The 21,054-nt window shown below is 36.2% G+C and overlaps 1 protein-coding gene across 3 annotated transcripts in view; it reads right to left on the bottom strand.

The window, feature by feature from the left end:
* MUSK (muscle, skeletal, receptor tyrosine kinase) overlaps positions 1–20,090 on the bottom strand; it is a 132,241-nt gene extending 112,151 nt beyond the window's left edge. For all 3 annotated transcript variants that reach the window (XM_011954607.1, XM_011954606.1, XM_011954609.1), the window contains exons 1-3: positions 19,878–20,090; positions 6,412–6,538; positions 1,970–2,121 (exon numbers count right to left, since the gene is read on the bottom strand). In XM_011954607.1, coding sequence (XP_011809997.1) covers positions 1,970–2,121; positions 6,412–6,538; positions 19,878–19,956 — 358 coding nt within the window. In that variant the 5' untranslated portion in view covers positions 19,957–20,090. The remainder of the gene's footprint in view (positions 1–1,969; positions 2,122–6,411; positions 6,539–19,877) is intronic.
* Positions 20,091–21,054: the final 964 nt, after the last annotated feature.

Genomic DNA, 21,054 nt, shown 5'->3' with positions numbered 1-21,054 from the left:
ATATATATAATAAATACATATATATAAAACAAAAAAAGTTAACACGAACAACCTAAGTACCCATTAATGATAGACTGGATAAAGAAAATGTGGTACATATACACTGTGGAATACTATGGAGCCATAAAATGGAATGAGATCATGTCCTTTGCAAGGACATGGAAGGAGTTGGAAGCCATCATCCTCAGTAAACTAATGCAGGAACAGAAAACCAAACACTGCATGTTCTCACTTATAAGTGAGAGCTCACGATGGGAACACATGGGGGGAAGCAGCACACACTGGGGCCCGTCGTGGATATTGGTGTGGGGAGGGAGAGCATTATGAAGAATAGAATGGATGCTAGGCTTAATACCTAGGTGATGGGATGATCTGTGCAATATACCACCATGGCACATGTTTACCTATGTAAAACACCTGCACATTCTGCAGATGTACCCCTGAACTCAAAATGAAAGTTAAAAAAATAAAACCACTATTCCTCACAAACTACTACATATATGTGTGTACATATAGATTAAAAGTATGGGCCTTAAAATTGAAAAAAAAAAAAAAACGACAGACAAACATCACTGGATTTGTGGAGGTCAAGGAATTGTGAGAATTAAGTGGTTAGTGGTTCTATTTCATGGCTGTTAAAATTTCTTAGGGTGATTACAGGAGTAGAGATAGATAGAAAGATAGTAAGCCTGGAATCAAATTTTGTAATAAATATCAGGAAGTGCCTAGATTATTAGATGACATGATGAATACAGTTAGAGAAAAGATAGGTCAGAATGGCATAAGCACTCATCAGAGGAAAGATTTTGTATAGGAATACAAAATAGAATGGTTTAAAAGCAACACTGAGGGCTGAGAGATTACCTTGTAGACACGAAGTGGGGAAAACAGAACAGCTTCCATTGAAGCACTCTGAAGAATATCAAATTTGAAATAAGGAAAAAGGGTAGAAGTGTCTGCAAAGAGGTTAGAAATAAAAAGGTATAACTTATACCTGATGTAAATGACAAGTTGATGGGTGCTGACAAGTTGATGGGTGCAGCACACCAACATGGCACAAGAATGCATATGTAATAAACCTGCACGTTGTTCACATGTACCCTAGAACTTAAAGTATAATAATAAAGAAAAAAAAAGAAATAAAAAGGTGTTTGGTTGTGTTTCACAGATGTAGGGTAAAGGATTTAGAGGAAGGTTTCCTGGTAAAAGAATTCAGGGTGGAAGTCAGGAGATGTGTGAAGTTAAGAAAATGGGAGAGGACAGAGAATTAAGAGGCTTGCCTTAGGGTAGTGGTTGATGGCAGGTATAAGAGGTGTGGGATTAACTGGCCTCAGGGTTGTGCTTGAACTTCAACTTGTCTCACTGCTGAATCACCAGGCCTGAGAAAATCTCTATTTACTGACTGTTTTAAAGTGTACCAAGTCAGGGTGGGGGCAGTGGCTCAAGCCTGTAATCCTAGCACTTTGGGAGGCCGAGGTAGGCGGATCACCTGAGGTCAGGAGTTCAAGACCAGCCTGTCCAACATAGTAAAACCCCATATTTTCTAAAAATAGAAAAATTACCCAGGTGTGGTGGCATGCACCTGTAGTGCCAGCTACTTGGGAGCCTGAGGCAGGAGAATCACTTGAACCCAGGAGGTCGAGGTTGCAGTAAACCGAGATCATGCCACTGCGCTCCAGTCTGGGCAACAGAGTGAGACTCTGTCTCAAAAAAATATATATAAAAAAAATAAATAAATAAGTGTACCCAGTCAACTTTCAAATCAATAGACGAATCTCTTTCCCACTCACTCATCTTCACTTGCAGGGCTCAGGAGGTCGAGGTTGCAGTAAACCGAGATCATGCCACTGAGCTCCAGTCTGGGCAACAGAGTGAGACTCTGTCTCAAAAAAATATATATAAAAAAAATAAATAAATAAGTGTACCCAGTCAACTTTCAAATCAATAGACGAATCTCTTTCCCACTCACTCATCTTCACTTGCAGGGCTCCACAACTCTCCACAGCTCCTCCCACACCATTGTTGGCCGTGCAGCAGTAAATGCCATCATCACTGTCTTCCACACTCAGGATGGTGAGGAGCTGACCATTCTCCCGGATGCTGTACCGGGTGTCAAAGAGCCTGCAGGTCACAGAGAAAAATGACAGATTAGTGCTTCATCTGTGATTTTTTTGCTATGATTAACTTATCAAACTGATGAATCGTTAATGAGGAAGTAGAATAAAGGTGAGAGGAAACTTGAGTGAGTTCTGAATAATAGAATAACCTTACTTGGTAAAATAAAGCTAACATTATCTTCTCATCTTTCTTAAGCTCCAATAGTCAAAAGTAACATAGTCCTTCAAAAACACTTTCAAAGAGTGATGCCTACTGATAAGACAAAATGTAAAGTTTACTTTATTCAGGAAAGCATATAAAACCAAGATATAGGGGTCTTCTCGCAATAATTTCTGGGAAGTAGCAGCTATTAATAGATAATGAACATGCATACGTATAAATACAATGAACAGAAAGAGTTAATTATTTATAGAAGTAACTAATGATTAGTTGAATATTCATTCTTTCATTAAACAATTACTTATTACTTACTGAATGCTAACAAGTGCCAGGCACACTTCTAGTTACTTGGGATACATAAGGAAGGAAAACAATTTCAAACAACAAAAATATATGCTCTACATATATTATCTCTTTAATTATATGCACACCATTTGTTAAGAAGGGAATTAGGGCAATAGAAAGAAATAGGAAGAGAAGCAGCAATATAAAAGAGAGTTTCTTTTAACCAAATAAGATTTTTTTAATACCAAATGTGTGTGGTAAGCAGAGTAACACTCCCACAAAGGTTCTTGTTTTAATCACCAAAACCTGTCAATATGTTACCTTATTTTGCAGATGTTAAGAATCTTAAAATGGAGTATTCTGGACTATTCAAGTGGGCCCTGTGTGATAATAAGTATCCTTAAAAGATGAAAGAAGGAGACAGATTGATAAAGGGAGGTACAACAATGGAGGCAGAGGTCAGAGTAGTGCCATTGCTAGCATTATAAGTGGAGCAGGGGGGCAAGGAATGCAGGTGGCCTCTAGAAGCTAGGAAAGGCAAGAAATCAGATTCTTCCCTAGAGCCTCCGGAAGGAACTCAGCCATGCCAACACTGACTTTAGCCCAGTGAGATTTATTTCATACTTGTGACCTCCAGAATGATAACATAGTATGTTTATGTTGTTTTAGGCCACGAAGTTTGTGGTAATTTGTTACAGCAAGAATAAGAAATAAATACAGGTTTTGGTACCTGGAAGTGTGGTGCTGCTGCAATAAATACCTAAACATGTGGATATGGCTTTGAAATTGAGGAATAGTTAGAACTGAAAAAAATTTGAAAAGCGTGCTAGAAAAAGCCTGCATTTCCTCAAAGAGACTGTTAATAGAAATATGTGTGTTAATGATTCTGCTCCTGAGGAATTGGAAGGAAGAGAGTTGAATGATAGAGAAAATCTAAATCATCTTAAAGAATACCTAAATTATCATGAACAGACTGTTGGTAGAAATATGTATATTCAAAGCACTACTGGTGAGGACTTGGGTGGAAATGAGGAGCATGTTACTAGGAAAGGAAGAAAAGGGGATCATTGTTATGCAGGACAGGGAACTTAGCTGAATGGTGTCCTGCAGTTATGTGAAAAACAAAACTTGTGAATGATGAACTCAGATATTTAGCTGAGGAAATTTCTAAGCAATGTGTTGAAGCTGTGGCCTCATTTCTTTTTGCTGGTTATAGTAAAATTCAAGAGGAAAAGATAAGTGGGAAAAACTGCTAAGCAGAAAAGGAACCAGGACTTGATGATTTGGGATTATCAGCCTATCCAGATTGCACAAAATACTAGCAAACCAAATTCAACAATACATTAGAAAGATCATCTGCCATGACCAACTGGAATTTATCCCTGGGATACAAGGATAGTTCAACATATGCAAATCAATCAATGTGATACATCATATCAACAGATAAAGGGTGAGAAACATATGGTCATTTCAATATATGCTGAAAAAGCACTTGATAAAAATTCAGCATCCCTTTGTGATAAAAACCCTCAAAAATTAGATGGAAAATGCCTCAGAATAGTAAAAGCCATATACGTCAGACCCACAGCTAGTATCATACTGAATGGGGAAAAACTGAAAGCCTTTCCTCTAATCTGGAATGCAACAAGGATGCCCACTGTCACCAGTGTTATTCAAAACAGTCATGGAAGTCCTACCTAGAGCAATCAGACAACAGAAAGATATTAAGGGCCATCCAAATTGGATGGGAAGAAATATCTTTTTTACAGATGATATGCTCTTATATTTGGAAAAGCTTAGACTCCACAGAAAACTATTAGAACTGATAAATTCAGCGAAGTTGCAGGATACAAAAATCAACATACAAAAATCAGTAACATTTGTATATGCCAACAATGAACAATATGAAAAATAAATTTAAAAATAATCCTATTTATAATAGCCACACATAAAATTAAACAGGAATTAATCAAAGAAGTAAAAGATCTCTATAATGAAAATTGTAAGACACCAATGAAAGAAATTCATGAGGACACCAAAAAATGTAAAAATATTCCATATTAATAGATTGGAAGAATCAATATTATTGAAATGTCTATACTACTGAAAGCAATCTATAGATTCCATGTAATTCCTATCAAAATACCAATGGTATTCTTCACAAAAATAGAAAAAAAATCCTAAAATTTATGTAGAACCATGAAAGGCCCAGAATAGCCAAAAGAAAAATGAAAAAAACTGGAGGAATCACATTGCCTTACTTCAAATCATACTACAGAGCTAGAGTAACCAAAACAGCATGGTACTTGCATCAAAAGAGACACATAGACCAATGGGACAAAATAGAGAACCCAGAAATAAATTAATGCACCTACAGTGAACTCATTTTCAACAAAGGTACCAAGAACATACAATGGGAAAAAGTCTCTTCAGTAAATGATGTGTGGAAAAGTGGATTTCCATGTACAGAAGAATGAAACTAGACCCCTATCTCTCTCCATATACAAAAATCATATCAAAATGGATTAAAGACTTAAATCTAAGACTTCAAACTATGAAACTACTACAAGAAAACATTGGAGAAACTCTCCAGGACACTGGTCTGGGCAAAAATTTCTTGAGCAATACCCACAAGCACAGGCAACCAAAACAAAAATGGACAAATGGGATCACATCAAGTTAAAAGGCCTTCTGCACAGCAAAGGATACAATAAACAAAGTGAGGACACAACAAATAGAATGGGAGAAAATATTTGCAAACTACCCATCTGACAAAGGATTAGTAACCAGAATACATATGGAGCTCAAACAACTTTACAGTAAAAAATCAATTAATCCAATCAAGCATAGGCAAAAGATTTGAACAATTTCTCAAAAGAAGACATGCAAATGGCAAACAGGCATATCAAAAAGTGCTCAACATCATTGATCATCAGAGAAATGCAAATAAAAACTACAATGAGATATCATCTCACCTCAGTGAAAATGGCTTATAACCAAATGACAGGCAATAACAAATGCTGGCAAGGATGTGTAGACAAGGGAACCCTTGTATACTGTTGATGTGGGAATGTAAATTAGTACAGCCACTAAGGAGAATAGTTTGGAGTTTCCTCAAAAAACTAAAAATTGAGCTACCATATGATCCAGCAATCCCACTGCTGGATGCATAAGCAAAAGAAAGGAAATCAGTATATCAACGTGGTATCTGCACTCCTATATTTGTTGCAGCACTGTTTATAGTAACTAAGATTTGGAAGCAACTTATGTGTTCATTAACAAATGAAAGGATAAAGAAAATGTGGTACAATAGACACAATGGAGTACTATTCAGCCATAAAAAGAATGAGATCCAGTCATTTGCAAAGACATGGATGGAACTGGAGATCATTATGTTAACTGAAATTAGCCAGGCACAAGAGATAAACATTGCATGTTCTCACTTATTTGTGGGATCTAAACATCAAAATGATTGAACTCATGGACATGGAGTGTAAAAGGATGGTTACCAGAGGCTGGAAAGGGTAGTACAGGGATCAGGGGGACTAGGGGATGTTTAGTGGGTACAAAAAAGTAGAAAGAATGAGAAGGTCCTACTATTTGATAAGACAACAGAGTGGCTATAGTCAATAATAGCTTAGTTATACATTTTAAAATAACTTAAAGTGTGTAATTGGATTGTTTGTAACTCAAATGATAAATGCTTGAGGGGATGGATACCCCATTCTCCATGAGGTACTTATTTTACATTGCATGCCTGTATCAAAATGTCTCATCTACTTCGTAAATATGTATATACCTACTATATACCCACAACAATTTTAAAAAATTAAAATGTGGAATACTTACTTAATGAGAATTTTATTTCTGGTCCAGGAAATCTCAGGCTGGGGGTAGGATTCCACTGCACACATGAAAGTAGCCACTTCTTCAACTAAGGCATCCACTGTTTCAAGAGGAGTGGTGATGACAGGAGCTGAAAGGAAAGGAGAAATCAAAAGAGAACATTCTAGAATTTTGTTTACTAACCCTTCCTTAAGCAGTCAGAAGCCATTACATACCTGAATGAGAATTCTGTTTCCCCAGAGTAGAAATTTGCCAAAAGAAAGGAAGAGCTTATGTAAAGAATGTTGTTTCTACTCCCAAACTAGGCATTTGAAAATCAAAAGAGAAGACTCTCAGGAGAGCAGGGCTTAGACTCTATGATATATGAGGAGAGGCAGATCCAAGTTTTATGGGGTCCAAGGTCATGCAACTTGAGAGTACTTTTTAAAGAAAAAATATAAAATTATGAATACAAAATTTCTGTGGCCACCCCAGTATTATCAGCATAAAGGAAAGTGACTCTGAAGGGAAGTCAAGGTGGAAAAGGATAATAATTTTAAAAATTGTTGTTTAAGAACAATTTTCCCCTGATTTTATAAAAATAGACACTCATATAAGCACATTACTAAAGCCCAGCGAGGGTCTTAGAAAGGGCTCCTGCAAATGAGAGAATCTGAAACTTAAGCTTCATCAGATTTGTAGAGAATTCACTGTGGCATACAACTAGAAAATGAAGAGGCACCACTTTGTGAATTGTACATTTTAAAGGGTAAAGCGCAAGGTATGTGAATTATATCTCAATAAAGCTGTTTTTTTCTATTTTATTTTTGTAAGACAATGGGAGGAAAGGCTAGAGACATGGTCCCTTCTTTTTTCTCACTCCTCTGTGAAATGAGAGCTACCTGCATTTATACAGTAAATTATATGGTCGCTTCAGTTAAAGGGCAAGGTATATATCAAAGTCAAATAAGTAGTGTGATTGACGTTTAGAGGTGAAATAGTCAGTGACAGACTTATAAAGCATCTAGAACAGACTGGCACATTGTTTGGCCATAAAAGATACATCCACTTTCTGAATAAACCTTATTATTAGTATTATTTTTATTTTTTTTTGGTAAAGTCAAAGGCAAGCTCATCTGCTGAGAGTGAGAAAAAATGGTGAGTGGGAGTGTTTTACTTGCCCCATATCTCCCTTGCTAATGTCATTTTGTCTTTTAGGATTCGGTTTAAACATCCATCTCCTTCCACTTTCCCTGACATGCTAGGCAGACCCGAATGCCCTTTTCCTTAACCTTATGTTATCCTGTAAATGTCAATCTTATAATGTCACTTGTCACACAGATACTATTAAAATGATCTGTTTACGTCTTTGTCCCACACTCAATTATTAAAACCTTGAGTGTAAGTTCAGGGATCATGTTTTAGTCATCTTTTAATTCTCAGGGTGAGCACCGTGACTGATACACTGTTTAAATGAACAAAACTGTATTTATAAGGCCTCTACAAAAGGAGTAAATACAAAAGTTGAAAGATAGTAGTTGAAATAAGAAAGCAGAATTTTTATGTAAAGTGTCTTCTTATACACAGTCATCAGGGCCACCTTCTTCCCAGCTTTTCAACAGAATAATCATTATATATTATAATAATCATAACATATATTAATATAATAATCATAATATAATCATTATAATATATTATAATCATTACAATATACAGAACATAGTACAAAGAAATACAGACATGGACACTATTAAAGAACAGTTAGGAGATATAAAGTATAGAGTGACAGGCACTAATACACCTCTGATAGAAGTTTGAGAAAAATAAAAGAGGGGAGCAGCCTAGAAGCAATATATAAAGAGGTAAATAGCTGATAATTTTTCAAAACTGAAAAAGAAACCCAGGAATATTAAGATTGAAAGTACCCACCAAGTGACAAGACAGATTTAAAAAAAAGAAATTCAGCTGGGCATGGTGGCTCACACCTGTCATCCCAGTACTTTGGGAGGCTGAGGAGGGCAGATCGCTTGAGCTCAGGAGTTCAAGACTAGTCTGGCCAACATGGTGAAACCCTGTCTCTACTAAAAATATAAAAACTTTAGCTGGACATGGTGGTGCACACCTGTAGTCCCAGCTATATGGGAGGCTGAGGCACGAGAATCGCTTGAACCCAGGAGGTGGAGGCTGCAGTGAGCTGAGATCACACCACTGCACTCCAGCCTGGGTGATAGAGAGAGACTGTCTCAGGAAAAAAAAAAAAAAAGGAAAGAAAGAAATTCATACTTGGACACATTGAATTAAAACTATAAAACTTAAAGATAAAGAAAATCTTAAACTCTACTAGAAAGAAAAAGATTAATTCCTTAAGAATGCCAATTCAGGGTAACCTGAGATTATTCAGCAACAACAATTGATACCAAAAGGCAATAGGCTAATATCTTTACATGACTAAGTAAAAATAACTGTTAGCTTAGAATCATACAGCTAGCTTAGGTAATAATTTTAAAGTCAGAACACTTATAAACAAATATTGAAAATGTTTACCACTCACAGACTTTCTCTGAAATAGTTACTAGAGTAAATAAACTCAGAAAGGAATAATTTTTTACCAGAAAGAAAGTGGTGAGTTATAAAAAACAATAGCATAAATGGTAGTGAAATATCATTGCAATTTTAATGCACTATGGAATATTTTTAAAAACTCACAAATTTTTGTGTTTAAAAAAGAGTGGAATTAAATTCCAGACAAACAATTATAAGATCAAAGTTCAGGGAAGAAGTTTAAAATGCTAAATAGTTACAAAATGCTAAGCTCTTTGCCATAAAATACAAGAGGACAGAAATATTGACTAACTTCAAACAGAAAGAAAAATCTATGGTTAAATGCTTATGTTAAAACTTCATTAATGGTTACCACTGAAAAATAGATAAAATGCAAAACTCCCAAAACAACAGGAGAAAAAAAGAGGTACTAGAAAGCCTTTATCAGTCAAAAACAAAAGCAAAATCAAACAGGAAGAAGAGGAGGAATAAATAAGCCTAGAAAAAGCATGATTAACAGAAGACATAAAATAATATGGAAGAAACAAGTCCAAATATACCATAAATCACAGTAAGTGCTGATGGTATAAGCTGGCCTATGAAATGACAGATGCTATCAAACACAAAAGACACACCTAAATAAAATAAAACAGAAATGTTAAAAATAAAGGGGAGGGAAAATATGTATAAAGCAAACAATATCCCAAAGAAAGTGACATAGCAATATTAATATAAGAAAAATGTAATGTAAGGGCTTACGCACTTATAAGGAAAAAAGAAACATTACTTAATGATAAAAGGAACAAACCATAAAAAGGTATGATGGTAATGAAACTTAATTATTTAAAAATATGGACTCAAATAAACCCAAAAGTAAAATTATCACAAGAGTACACAGAGAAATATTTTAGCATGGTGTAAGCCTTTAAAAGATGTCTTCAGATGCTAATAAATCAGACAGAAATACAGTAAAGATATAGAAGATATAAACATCAAAATTGACACTAGATATAATGTACATTTATAAAATAATGAAACAATTAGAGAATACTTTTTTTTAAATGACACATAGATAAAGCATTCAAACATACAGAAAATATACCAAGCTACATAGGAGATTTTAACCCAGCTCAAATAATTGATTTTATATAGACTATATTTTCTAACTATAATAAAATCTGTAAGAAATAGACAATAAAAAGATAGTTAAAAAAACCCCCATCCTGTTTATAGAGCAAAAGACAAAAATATATGTGTAGTAAAAGAGAATAACAGAATTAGTAAAATTAATTAAACAGATATGCACATCAACTCTAAGCCCTGATAGATGACACATATTTTCAAATGCCCATGAAAACTAAAGATTAAATAAATTTTAAGAACATAGATTATATGTCACATTCTTGAACCACAATTCAACATAGCTAAACAGTAACGAATATTTAAAAACTAAAATCCAAAGAATTAAGAATTTTAAAAACAAAATTGTTCACATGTAATAAAGGGTGTGGTGAAATCATCGACAATACTCACAGAAGAAAAAGATTAGATTATCAAAGAACACTTCTGAAAAAAATATAATGCCCCAAAATTTTTCAGGTAAGTTTTAAAAAACTTTTAAGAAAGAATTAAGTCTCAAGTTACATAAAAGCTACAAGGAGCCAGGTGCAGTGACTGATGCCTGTAATCTCAACACTTCGGGAGACTGAGGCAGGAGGATCCATTAAGCCCAGGAGGATCCATTGAGCCCAGAAGGGTCCATTGAAGGATCCAGGTGTTTGAGACCAGCCTGGGCAACATGGCAAGACCGCATCTCTACAAAAAATACAAAAACAAAAAAAATTAGCCAGATACAGGTGGCATACATCTGTAGTCCCAGCTACTTGGGAGCCTGAGACAGGAGGATCACTTGAGCCCAGGAGGGCAAGGCCGCAGTGAGCTGTGATTACACCACTGCACTCCAGCCTGGGTGACAGAGAGAGACCCTGTCTCAAAAACAAACAAACAAAAGCTATAGGGAATATAAAATATAGAAAGCTTCTCAAATCAGTCTTTGGAATAAAACAATGCTAATGTAAGTCAAGCAGGATGTAAAGCCCTAAAGTAAAATTTTAAAAAGCAAATTAAATCATACATTTCAAAATTATTACTATGCATTTAGGCAGAAAAAAAATCCTTGCAAAAATATAAAGATAATTTAATAGAAAAGTCCTTTAAACAGGATTTACTATAGTCATAGTTTAAAAGATACCCATCACAGTCAAAAAGGCAGTAACAGAGTTAACTATCCATTCCCTACTTGGAAACCATTAGTAGAGTAGGAATATAATAGTATTTCTTTAACATGATAAATAACGTTTCTCAACCACTGAACTTGATTAAACTAGGAATAAAAACAAACTACACAATACATTCACACACATTCACAGGATGATTCAAATTTGGCTTGGTGCAGTGGAGAGAAAAGAGTGTTCCAGGCAGAGGAAACGGTAACTCTGAAAGCCTGAAGATGGAGGGAGGTTGGTACCCTAAGCCCATTAGAAGAAAACACAAACATTTATAAAAGATGGGCGGGAGAATGAAAAGTTTAGAAAAGAGACTGAGAGGAAGAAACCAGAGTTGTAAGCAAAGCCAGTGGAGGCTATTGGCAGAGCCCAAGAGTAGCACACGTTTCACAAAAGATGGAGAATCAAATTCTGCCAAGATGTTAAGTTAAATAAGGACCTAAAAGTGCCCATTGAGTTTCCTGATGAGAAGGTCATGCTGATTTTGGTGCTTGCAGATTTGGTGGAAGCCAGATTGCAGTGATGGGGGTTAGGTGGTGATAAGGAAGTGGAAACTAAGAGGAGAGGGAAGACATCTTTTTGCAGCAGAGTTTAATAATAGAAGGGAAGAAAGGGGCTGCACGGTGCTGCAGGTGAGTATAGTGACAAGAGTGGGTTTAAATGCTGACTGGAAGCATCTAGTAGAAGCAAAAATGCAGGACATTGGAGAAAAACAGGAGATAATTGAAGGAAATAGGTCCCTAAGAAAGCAGATAAATGTGAGGCTCAGAGGAAGAAAGACAGGTTAACCACAGATGGGCGGAGAAAGTCCTCTTAAAGCACAGTGAGGGAGAAGGAGGACAAGATGGAGGCAGAGAGGTAGGTTTTTCCCCTTTGCTGGTAGGGAGCTGAAGAGAGAGCTTCTTATTTAAATGCTTCTCTTTCCTCAATGAAGTAACAGCCTCTGAAATTTGTAAAGATATATGCACACCTATGTTCATTGCAGCACTATTCACAATAGCAAAGACATGGAATCAACCCAAGTAACCATTGGTGATAGACTGGATAAAGAAAATGTGGTACATATACACCATAGAATACTCTGCAGCCGTAAAAAGGAAGGAGATTATGTCCTTTGCAGGGGCATGGATAGAGCCAGAAACCATTATCTTCAGCAAACTAATGCAGGAACAGAAAAGCAAACACCGCATGATTTCACTTATAAGTGGGAGTTGAACAATGAGAACACATGGACACAGGGAAGGGAACAACACACACTGGGGCCTGTGGGATTAGGGGAGGGAGAGCATTAGGAAAAATAGCTAATACATGCTGAGCCCAATTATTTAGGTGATGGGTGACAGGTGCAGCAAACCACCATGGCACACGTTTACCTATGTAACAAAACTGCACATCGTGCACATGTATCCCAGAACTTAAAATTTAAAAAATCAAATTACATACATATGTAGGTACGTGTATATATACAACATATATACACATGTATATACACACACACACCTATATGAGAGAAAGAGACTGAAAGAATGAATAGCAATATGCTAAGAGCATTTATCCCTTGCTATGAGCATTATGTGTAATTTTGTATTTTTGTTTTTCTGTATCTTACAGGATTTTTTTTAAAAATGAATACATATTGCTTTTGTAATAGAAAAAAAATTGTAGCAGATAGAATGCCAAAGAAATGTTAATTTTCAAAATGCAGTGGAAGCAAACTTGTAATTCATAGAGTTTGAGAAAGTCAATAGCAATATAAAGTTATTTTCTAAACAACAAATTAATGAAATAAGCAATTAATAGTATAATCATCTAGATTTTGAGAGATGAAGAACAAAAACAATATTTTATGAAGCTTGTGGGGTGTGGTTAACAATGGGCCCAAAGGTTAATTGATGATGTTGAATGCTTTTACTGTTTAAAAAAAAGAAAGACTAGGCCAGGCACGGTGGCTCATGACTGTAATCCCAGCACTTTGGGAGGCCGAAGCGGGGCAGATCACAAGTTCAAGAGATTCCTGGCCAACATGGTGAAACTCCGTCTCTACTAAAAATACAAAAATTAGCTGGGTGTGGTGGTACACACCTGTAATCCCAGCTACTTGGGGAGGCTGAGGCAGGAGAATCACTTGAACCCAGGAGGTGGAGGTTGCAGTGAGCCAAGATCGTGCCACTGCACTCCAGCCTGGGCAACACAGCAAAGTTCAGTCTCAAAAAAATAAAAAAAAAGAAAGAAAGAAAGACTATTGAGCAACTAGCCATTAAGAGGCAATGTAGCATAGGACTTGAATTCACATCCCAGCTCCATCACTTGCTCTGCAAGTCACTTAACCACATTTAACCTCAGTGTCTTAGCTATAGCTGGAGATGATAATAAAGCCTCCACATAAACTTGTCACAAGGAGTAAATAAATGGAAACCATTTAAAATTGTCCTTGGTCCACATGGAGCACTGTGCAAATGTTACTTGATTCTATAATTTAGAAAAAGAAACCCAGGCTGTTCAATTGTTTTCCTTGTCTTTATTACATTCAAATTTATTATACCATTAATATTTTATCTCAGGCTGGGTGTGGTTGGTGGCTCATGCCTGTAATCCCAGCACTTTTGAGGCCGAGGTGGGAGGATCACTTGTGCCTAGGAGTTTGAGGTCAGGCTGGGCAACACAGGGAAACCACATCTCTACAAAAAATTTAAAAATTAGCCAGTGTGGTAGCATACACTTTGTAATCCCGGCTACTTGGGAAGAAGCTGAGGTTGGGAGGATCAACTGAGCCTAGGAGTTGACGGCTTCAGTGAGCTGTGATTGCACCTCTGTACTCCAGCCTGTGTGACAGAGCAAGACTCTATCTCCAAAATAATAATAATAATATCATCATCATCGTCATCATCATTTCTGGAAATCTATCCTAAGGAAATAATCTCACATATAGAAAAGCAAATAAGTGACTTTGACTGCAGGAAACAGATCAATTGTACTAAATTCTACTAATTGTAGTCAAGTGGGAGAAGATTGAGGCACACAGTTTTGTCTTCCACAGGTTTGCAAGAGCCACTTGGTAATTTTTTAGGAATTTTCAGAGGTGATTGTTATATATTACCATTATTAAAAACTAAGTTGTATACATTTATAATTAAATATATTAAAAACTAATAATACTTGACAGTCCTAATGATTTAACTACATTTTACTATTATATAAGTTCTTGAGGTTATCGCTAATGTATCTGTGTGGTAGAAATAATATATGAAGGAGGCATACTACACATGCTATTTCCCAACTCAGTGCTCAGTATTTGAGAGTAGCTTGAGATTGGCCACAGACACGATGGAGTCTTTTACTATGGAGTATTCATACTGCAGAAATCAATGAGAGCAACAAATCTGGGCCTTTTTTTCTCAGTGAGGTGAATATTAAACATATATTAGCACACTGTTATCTAAACAGAATATTAGTCACTGCACATGATGTTTTGAAGATTATTAATAATATAGAATACACTTATGCTTTAGTGCTAAGTAAAAATAGCATGTAGCACAATATTATTAGCACTTTAAAAAATACATAGAAAAAAATGAAAGAAAATAAACTACGTGTTACTGGTCCTAGAAGAATGGGTGACTTTTTCTGTCTTAAATTTTATGTATTTTGTGTTTTCAAAATCAACCTTAAATACCATGTGCTACTTTTATAAGAGAGAAACTTTATGCACTAGTTTTATTTTCACTCAATACACAGATGCAGAACTGGCAGAGGTAATAGACTTAGTATTAATGTTATCTTTCCAATGAGGTGACACATTGGAGGTGTCACATGAACTGTTGAGATCAGTTAAGATCAAAGAAGTAAGTCTTAGAATGTCTTGGAAAATAGACATGGAGAAATATGGAAGGTGTTACTAAGAACTTTATTAGGTTAACACCTTCCCATAAGATTCAGTGACATAACAGTCTTATGTGAAGTTTGACTCTGTTTTTACTAATATTAGCATCTAAAATTGATTAAGAATCTGGTATGTGCCATGCATTATACTTTTCATTCATTATCTTATTTATCACAAAAAATCATAAAGGTAGATACTATTAATATTTCCACTTGCAGACCAGAAATGAATACTAAAAATGGTTACATAACTTGTCTACATATCACAAAAATAGGAAGTGATAGAGCTAAACTAGCTGAACTTCAGGGTTAAAGTTGGTTCCTTTCTCTAAGACATACTGCATCTTCAAGATCATACTGATTATGCACAGATGGATAAAGAGAAGATGTACATCAATATCATTTTCTATACACAGAATGCAAAGTCCACATTGCCCATATTTCCAGTTATCCAAATCTGCTTTCCAGTTTTCACTGACGCAATCACATGGGTCAGTTGTATTTAATGATATTTGTTGACTCAGCACACTGTCTCTTGTTGACTTTCATTCTATCCAGCTTTCATCTCAGCCAGAGCCTGTTTAAACTAGGGCACTATTTCTTCTCTCAATCCAAGGACTACATGAATAACAAATACATGGAAATGAACACAATCCTTTTCTGGACCCAAAGAAAAACTTGACTTGGATATTAACTTCTTGATGAGAAGGACGTGACATTACCTTTCTTTTGTATTTTACGGCCTCTCGCATATGGCCATTGACTTACCAACTTTAGATTGATTATTTTTTGATTGACATGACCCAATGATTGAGTACATAAAGAAACAAGGTGAATTTGCTCCTTTCTATTTTAGTAAAATTAGGGCTCTGACTTGGAAAATATTCGTGTTTCTCTTAACATTATGAATGTAGTATTTTTTTAGTATAACAAAACACTCTGGGGTTGATTTAAACTTTTTAACCTTCTCTTCCAAGCCTTAAATATCCTTGTTTTACTTGCTTCATGATCCAAACTGTACCGCATGGTATGCTGCCATATAACTCCAACTCTTTTACTCTCTAGTTCTTTAGCTATACTGACCCTGGAAAGTGCCAATCCTGAATTAATCCAGCCATCTGTCCTCACTACCCTATGTTCACATAGCACTGCTGGGTATAGTGCAACAAATGTTCAGGTCAGGGGCATTATAAAGAAAGCTGCAGTTCCTAGCCCCAGCTGGGTCCTCAGCATGGCCCATGTGATCCTCTCATCTTCCTGAATACGGCCACTCCCTTCAGGCCCCCTTTCCACCCCTCACTTGTTACTCTTCTTCAATGACATCAGGTTTCATTTCAATGAGAAGCTGCCTACTTCATTTACCCTTGGAAATAAGGTAGAGTTTAAAGAGATCTTGAAATTTCTGCTCCTTCCTTCTTTTCTTTAAGGTCAATAATATTTGAAGCAACTCTGTTTACTCAAACATGCAATGAGTAACTCTTTCAATGCACGTCAATATAAAATATTCATCCAGGACTGTGTGTCACACACACAATGACAGCTGTGTCAGTCCTGACTTAGTCATATGTCAAACCTGTGAATCCTATCCTTATATACATATAATTTAAAGGAGGAGGTTATTCAAATCTATCTAAAGATAAAATCACTTACTCAAATACTTCAAAGTTTTGTAGTAAGTGGACTTTTTTGAAAGTAAGACATTTGACAGTTCTTTGTGCATATTAAGCAAATCCAGGGCTGCTTACATGAACTCTTATACTCCTGCAGAATCTAACATCGCACCATACATTTCATACTCCCTGATAAAGCATTAAGTGTTATTGATGTATATGGTTAAGCCAGTTATCCAGTGAAACATTGGCTACTTTCATAAATGACAGTTTGTAAAATTCTACTACTTGGGTTATGGCATTGAATTCATCGCTGAAAATATCACTAGTTGAAATGATTCAGAAAGACAATTTTTCCCCTTTGGGCATCAGTAGTCTCAATTAAACTAAAATGAAAACTATGAACAATTAATTCTACAAAGTTGGATATTAATTTTTATCAAAAAATAATGTGCAGAAAGTCAGAAAAGAATCCCCTGAATACTTTTGTATTATTTTAAATATGTCAATTTTTTAGGTAATACATATTGTGCAATTTCCTTTATTCATCATGATAAAAGACTTAGGAAGAAGTATATTATCTAAAAAACTCTTTTTGTTATTACTGTCTGCCAAGAATAGGGAAAACAGTAGTTTTCTATAAATAGTAGAAATGGTGTGGGTGGGCCATTTTTATTAGTTTCAGTAGTATAATGGCCAGCGCGGTGGCTCATGCCTGTAATCCTAGCACTTTGGGAGGCTGAGGCGGGCAGATCACGAGGTCAGGAGATGGAGACCATCCTGGCCAACATGGTGAAACCCTGTCTCTACTAAAAATACAAAAATTAGTTGGACGTGGTGGCATGCGCCTGTAGTCCCAGGTATTTGGGAGACTGAGGCAAATGATCACTTGAACCTGGGAGGAGGAGGTTGTAGTGAGCTGAGACCGCACCACAGCACTGAGGCCTGGCGACAGAACAAGACTCTGTCTCAAATAATAATAATAATGATAATAATAATATTTTATTGCGGCTCTTTTCTCCCAATGTATTCCTCACCCTTCAACATTTAGAATTTTAAGGACTGTACTTTCATGATATTATTTATTCTCAGAACTGGTGTATGCAGTAAATAAATGTTTGTTCTCCTAGACATGGTGTTTTGGCTAAGGGTGATGTTAAACTCATACTAATTTAGGTTTTATGGTACAATAGACTAAGAAAAAAATTGTTTTAATTTTTTGATTTTAAAACCTAATCCTAGTAGTAAGTAAATTATAAGAAATGAAATTGGATGAATGAACTGGTTAGTTTATTTAAAAGTCAGGATGTTTGGCTTTGTTATCTCGATGCCACTGTATTTCAATGTTTTCAAACTAGAGACAGTGTACATTTGAATTAAGGGCTTTATTTGTAAAGTTTAGAAATGAAAATCAATTATTTCTAGCATATAATTTAAGACTTATTCAGATAGAGAGGTTTTGGGGGTTGTGTGTGTGTGCAACAAATCCTTATTTGAATCACCAAAATCAATTGTCCTGCTCTTTATAAGACTGTATTTTAGTATTTAACCCTATCATTTTTATGTAACTGCATGGTTTAGAAATATACAAATAAGACTTAGGACGACCCATACATTCAAACATCCAAGTGGGGCCTTACCGGACATCCGTTGTTTGATCAGGAAGTATTAAAATAATCTGAAGCCAATGTTAAGTCCTTCTAACTATTATTAGCTGTTTGAAAAGATCTGGAGTCTCTTTTATCTGTAGATGCCTTAAAGTATTCATTAGAAATTAAATGTTTGAATACATTTGAAGATACGATTATACTCAAGTAAAATGGAAAATGAGAAGCAACAAAATTAAACAAAAAAATCTGTGAAATCGGATTGTTTGTGAAGAAACCCATATCTTATTTACATGTGAACCTTGACCTTATGGCTCCAGAATTTTTAGTGAACCACAATTCTAATTTAGTGAACCACAAAATCTAAAGATACGTTTTGCATCTATATACAGATACCATCTTCATTTATCTACACAATACAGACTGTTTCAGAGCTTTGATTAATGTAAAGGGAAAATGATTAATTGGAACATGTCCTAAAGCAAAATAACTCTTCTTACTCTATTGTATAACATTTAATTTGAAAATTCTTTACCACAAAATCTAAAGATACGTTTTGCATCTATATGCAGATACCACCTTCATTTACCTACACAATACAAACTGTTTCAGTGCTTTGATTAATATAAAGGGAAAATGATTAATTTGAACACATCCTAAAGCAAAAAACCCTTTTAACTCTATGGTATAACATTTAATTTGAAAACTCTTTTATTGATACCACTCGATCTGCTTTCTCATGTCTTTTTTTAAAAGATTTCAGTGATGCCCTTAGTCACTTTGCAAATCACATGTTTTCCAGTCTTCCTGATTTAAAATACGCTAGTCCCAGTTTCATAATACACTGGCCAGAAACTATATCACTGGACATTCTTGCTACTGCAACAGGTGTTTGTCAGTTTCTTAAGTTGCTTTCCTTTCCCCTGAGGTGGTGTTATTTCCGGTACATTCCAAAGGCTCTGAAAAAAACTTTTGCAATCTCTTGCCAAGCCAAATCATGACTCCAGCCTCAAAGTTATTTAGAATCCATTGTCTTCCGGGTTTACTACACAGGCAAATTGTGTATGTCTTTCTGTATTTCCAATTTTTAACAATTAAAATATTTATTAAGTGTTTGGCAAAGCTAAAACTGAAAATAAAAGTGATTTTCATTCAGAAGCCAATGCTCTGGATGTCAGAGAAGGGGGTTGATTCTATTCCCAGCAAACCTGATGCGAAAAGGTTTTCATCATCCACTTAGACCACCCTGAAATTTGACATACGCGTAAACAAAATAGACCTTGATAACTTGCAGTGTACATGCTTATGTTTTGCCTTAGAAGTCAGAGCTCTGCATGCACTATGTGGCTAAGCCTTTTATTGCAGAACTTCGGAGGAAAATGTTGGTAGAGAGGAGACCATCAACCAATTGCTTATGTATATAGTTTCCTCCCTCATCATACATCTCACCCTTACTTCTTCAAGTAAAACCGAAGCCCACCATACTATAAATCAGTGGTGGACATATCTCGTACACACACTCTACAACCATGACAAGGCAACAAGAAGACACAATTACTCAAACCAACCTTTTGGAAGTTTCTCAGTTCCGCTGAAGGCAACCAGAGTAAGAATATGTACCAGTGGAATGTTGACGAGCTCTCTCATGATTAATCCAGGCTCACGCAGGACAAAGTTCCTTCTGGACAACGCAAGGAAAATGCCTCCACGGTTTACATTTTAAAGCATACTTTGTTGCAAAAGGGTCGTCTGCTAATGACTGTTTGTGTCAGCAGCTCCACAGGCTCTAAGTATAATCAGGAATTCTCAGACTTGGCTGCAATGATGGACACAGCCAGCTGGTGAGTATCCACGTAGGCCAGTAACGCAAGTGTAGGGCTAGAGGAACAAGGGCAAGAAAATCCCTTTAGAATCCCTTTTAAGACAGTGGCAGAAGGACAATACCAGATGCCTTTTGCAACCATCACCGTATTCCCAGAGGTATAGGTGTCCTGGCCTTTGGATTCAGCACCCCACTCTCCTGGACTCAAACCAGAAATCTGGGTTTATTCAGTCTTCGCTCCTCCCCATCTCTCACCCCACCCCCACTCCCACATTCAGCCCATTCCAATTCCTACAGATTTTATCAACCAAATAGTCCTTGTAACTTCTCTCTGTCTTGGGTCTTAACTATTCTCTTTTTTCAGATAGTCCCTCCTGCTCAGAAGCCTGTAGGGGCTCATCATCACGTGAAACTATATTTAAACCTGCCTAATCTGCCGAATATGACAGGCTTTACTGGAATCTGCATGCTTTGTTGTATATTAGTATTATTACGATTCTTTTTTTTTTTTTTCAGAGTCAGGGTCTTGCTCTGTTGTCCAGGCTGGAGTGCAATGGGATAATCATAGCTCACTGCAACCTCAGCCTCCTGAACTCAAGTGATCCTTTCAGAGTAGCTAGGACTACAGGCACCTGCCACTAGAGCAGGCTAATTTATTTTTATTTTTTGAAGAGATGCGGGTCAGGTTATATTGCCCAGGCTGGTCTCAAAGTCCTGGTCTCAAGTGATGATCCCACCTCGGCCTCTCAAAGTGCTGGGAATACAGGTGTGAGCTACTGTGCCCAGCCCCATTCAGCTTCCTATATTCAACAACCTGCTGATGGTTCCCTGTATACAACTTTCCTACCTCCATGAATTGCTCATACTGTTCCCTTCTCTTGGAATACTACTCCCCTCCTTTCCACTCAGTTCACACCTCTCTC

The sequence above is a fragment of the Colobus angolensis genome, unplaced genomic scaffold, assembly GCF_000951035.1.
Source record: "Colobus angolensis palliatus isolate OR3802 unplaced genomic scaffold, Cang.pa_1.0 Scaffold386, whole genome shotgun sequence".
NCBI lineage: Eukaryota > Metazoa > Chordata > Mammalia > Primates > Cercopithecidae > Colobus > Colobus angolensis.
This window is presented reverse-complemented; position numbering and strand designations above follow the sequence as displayed.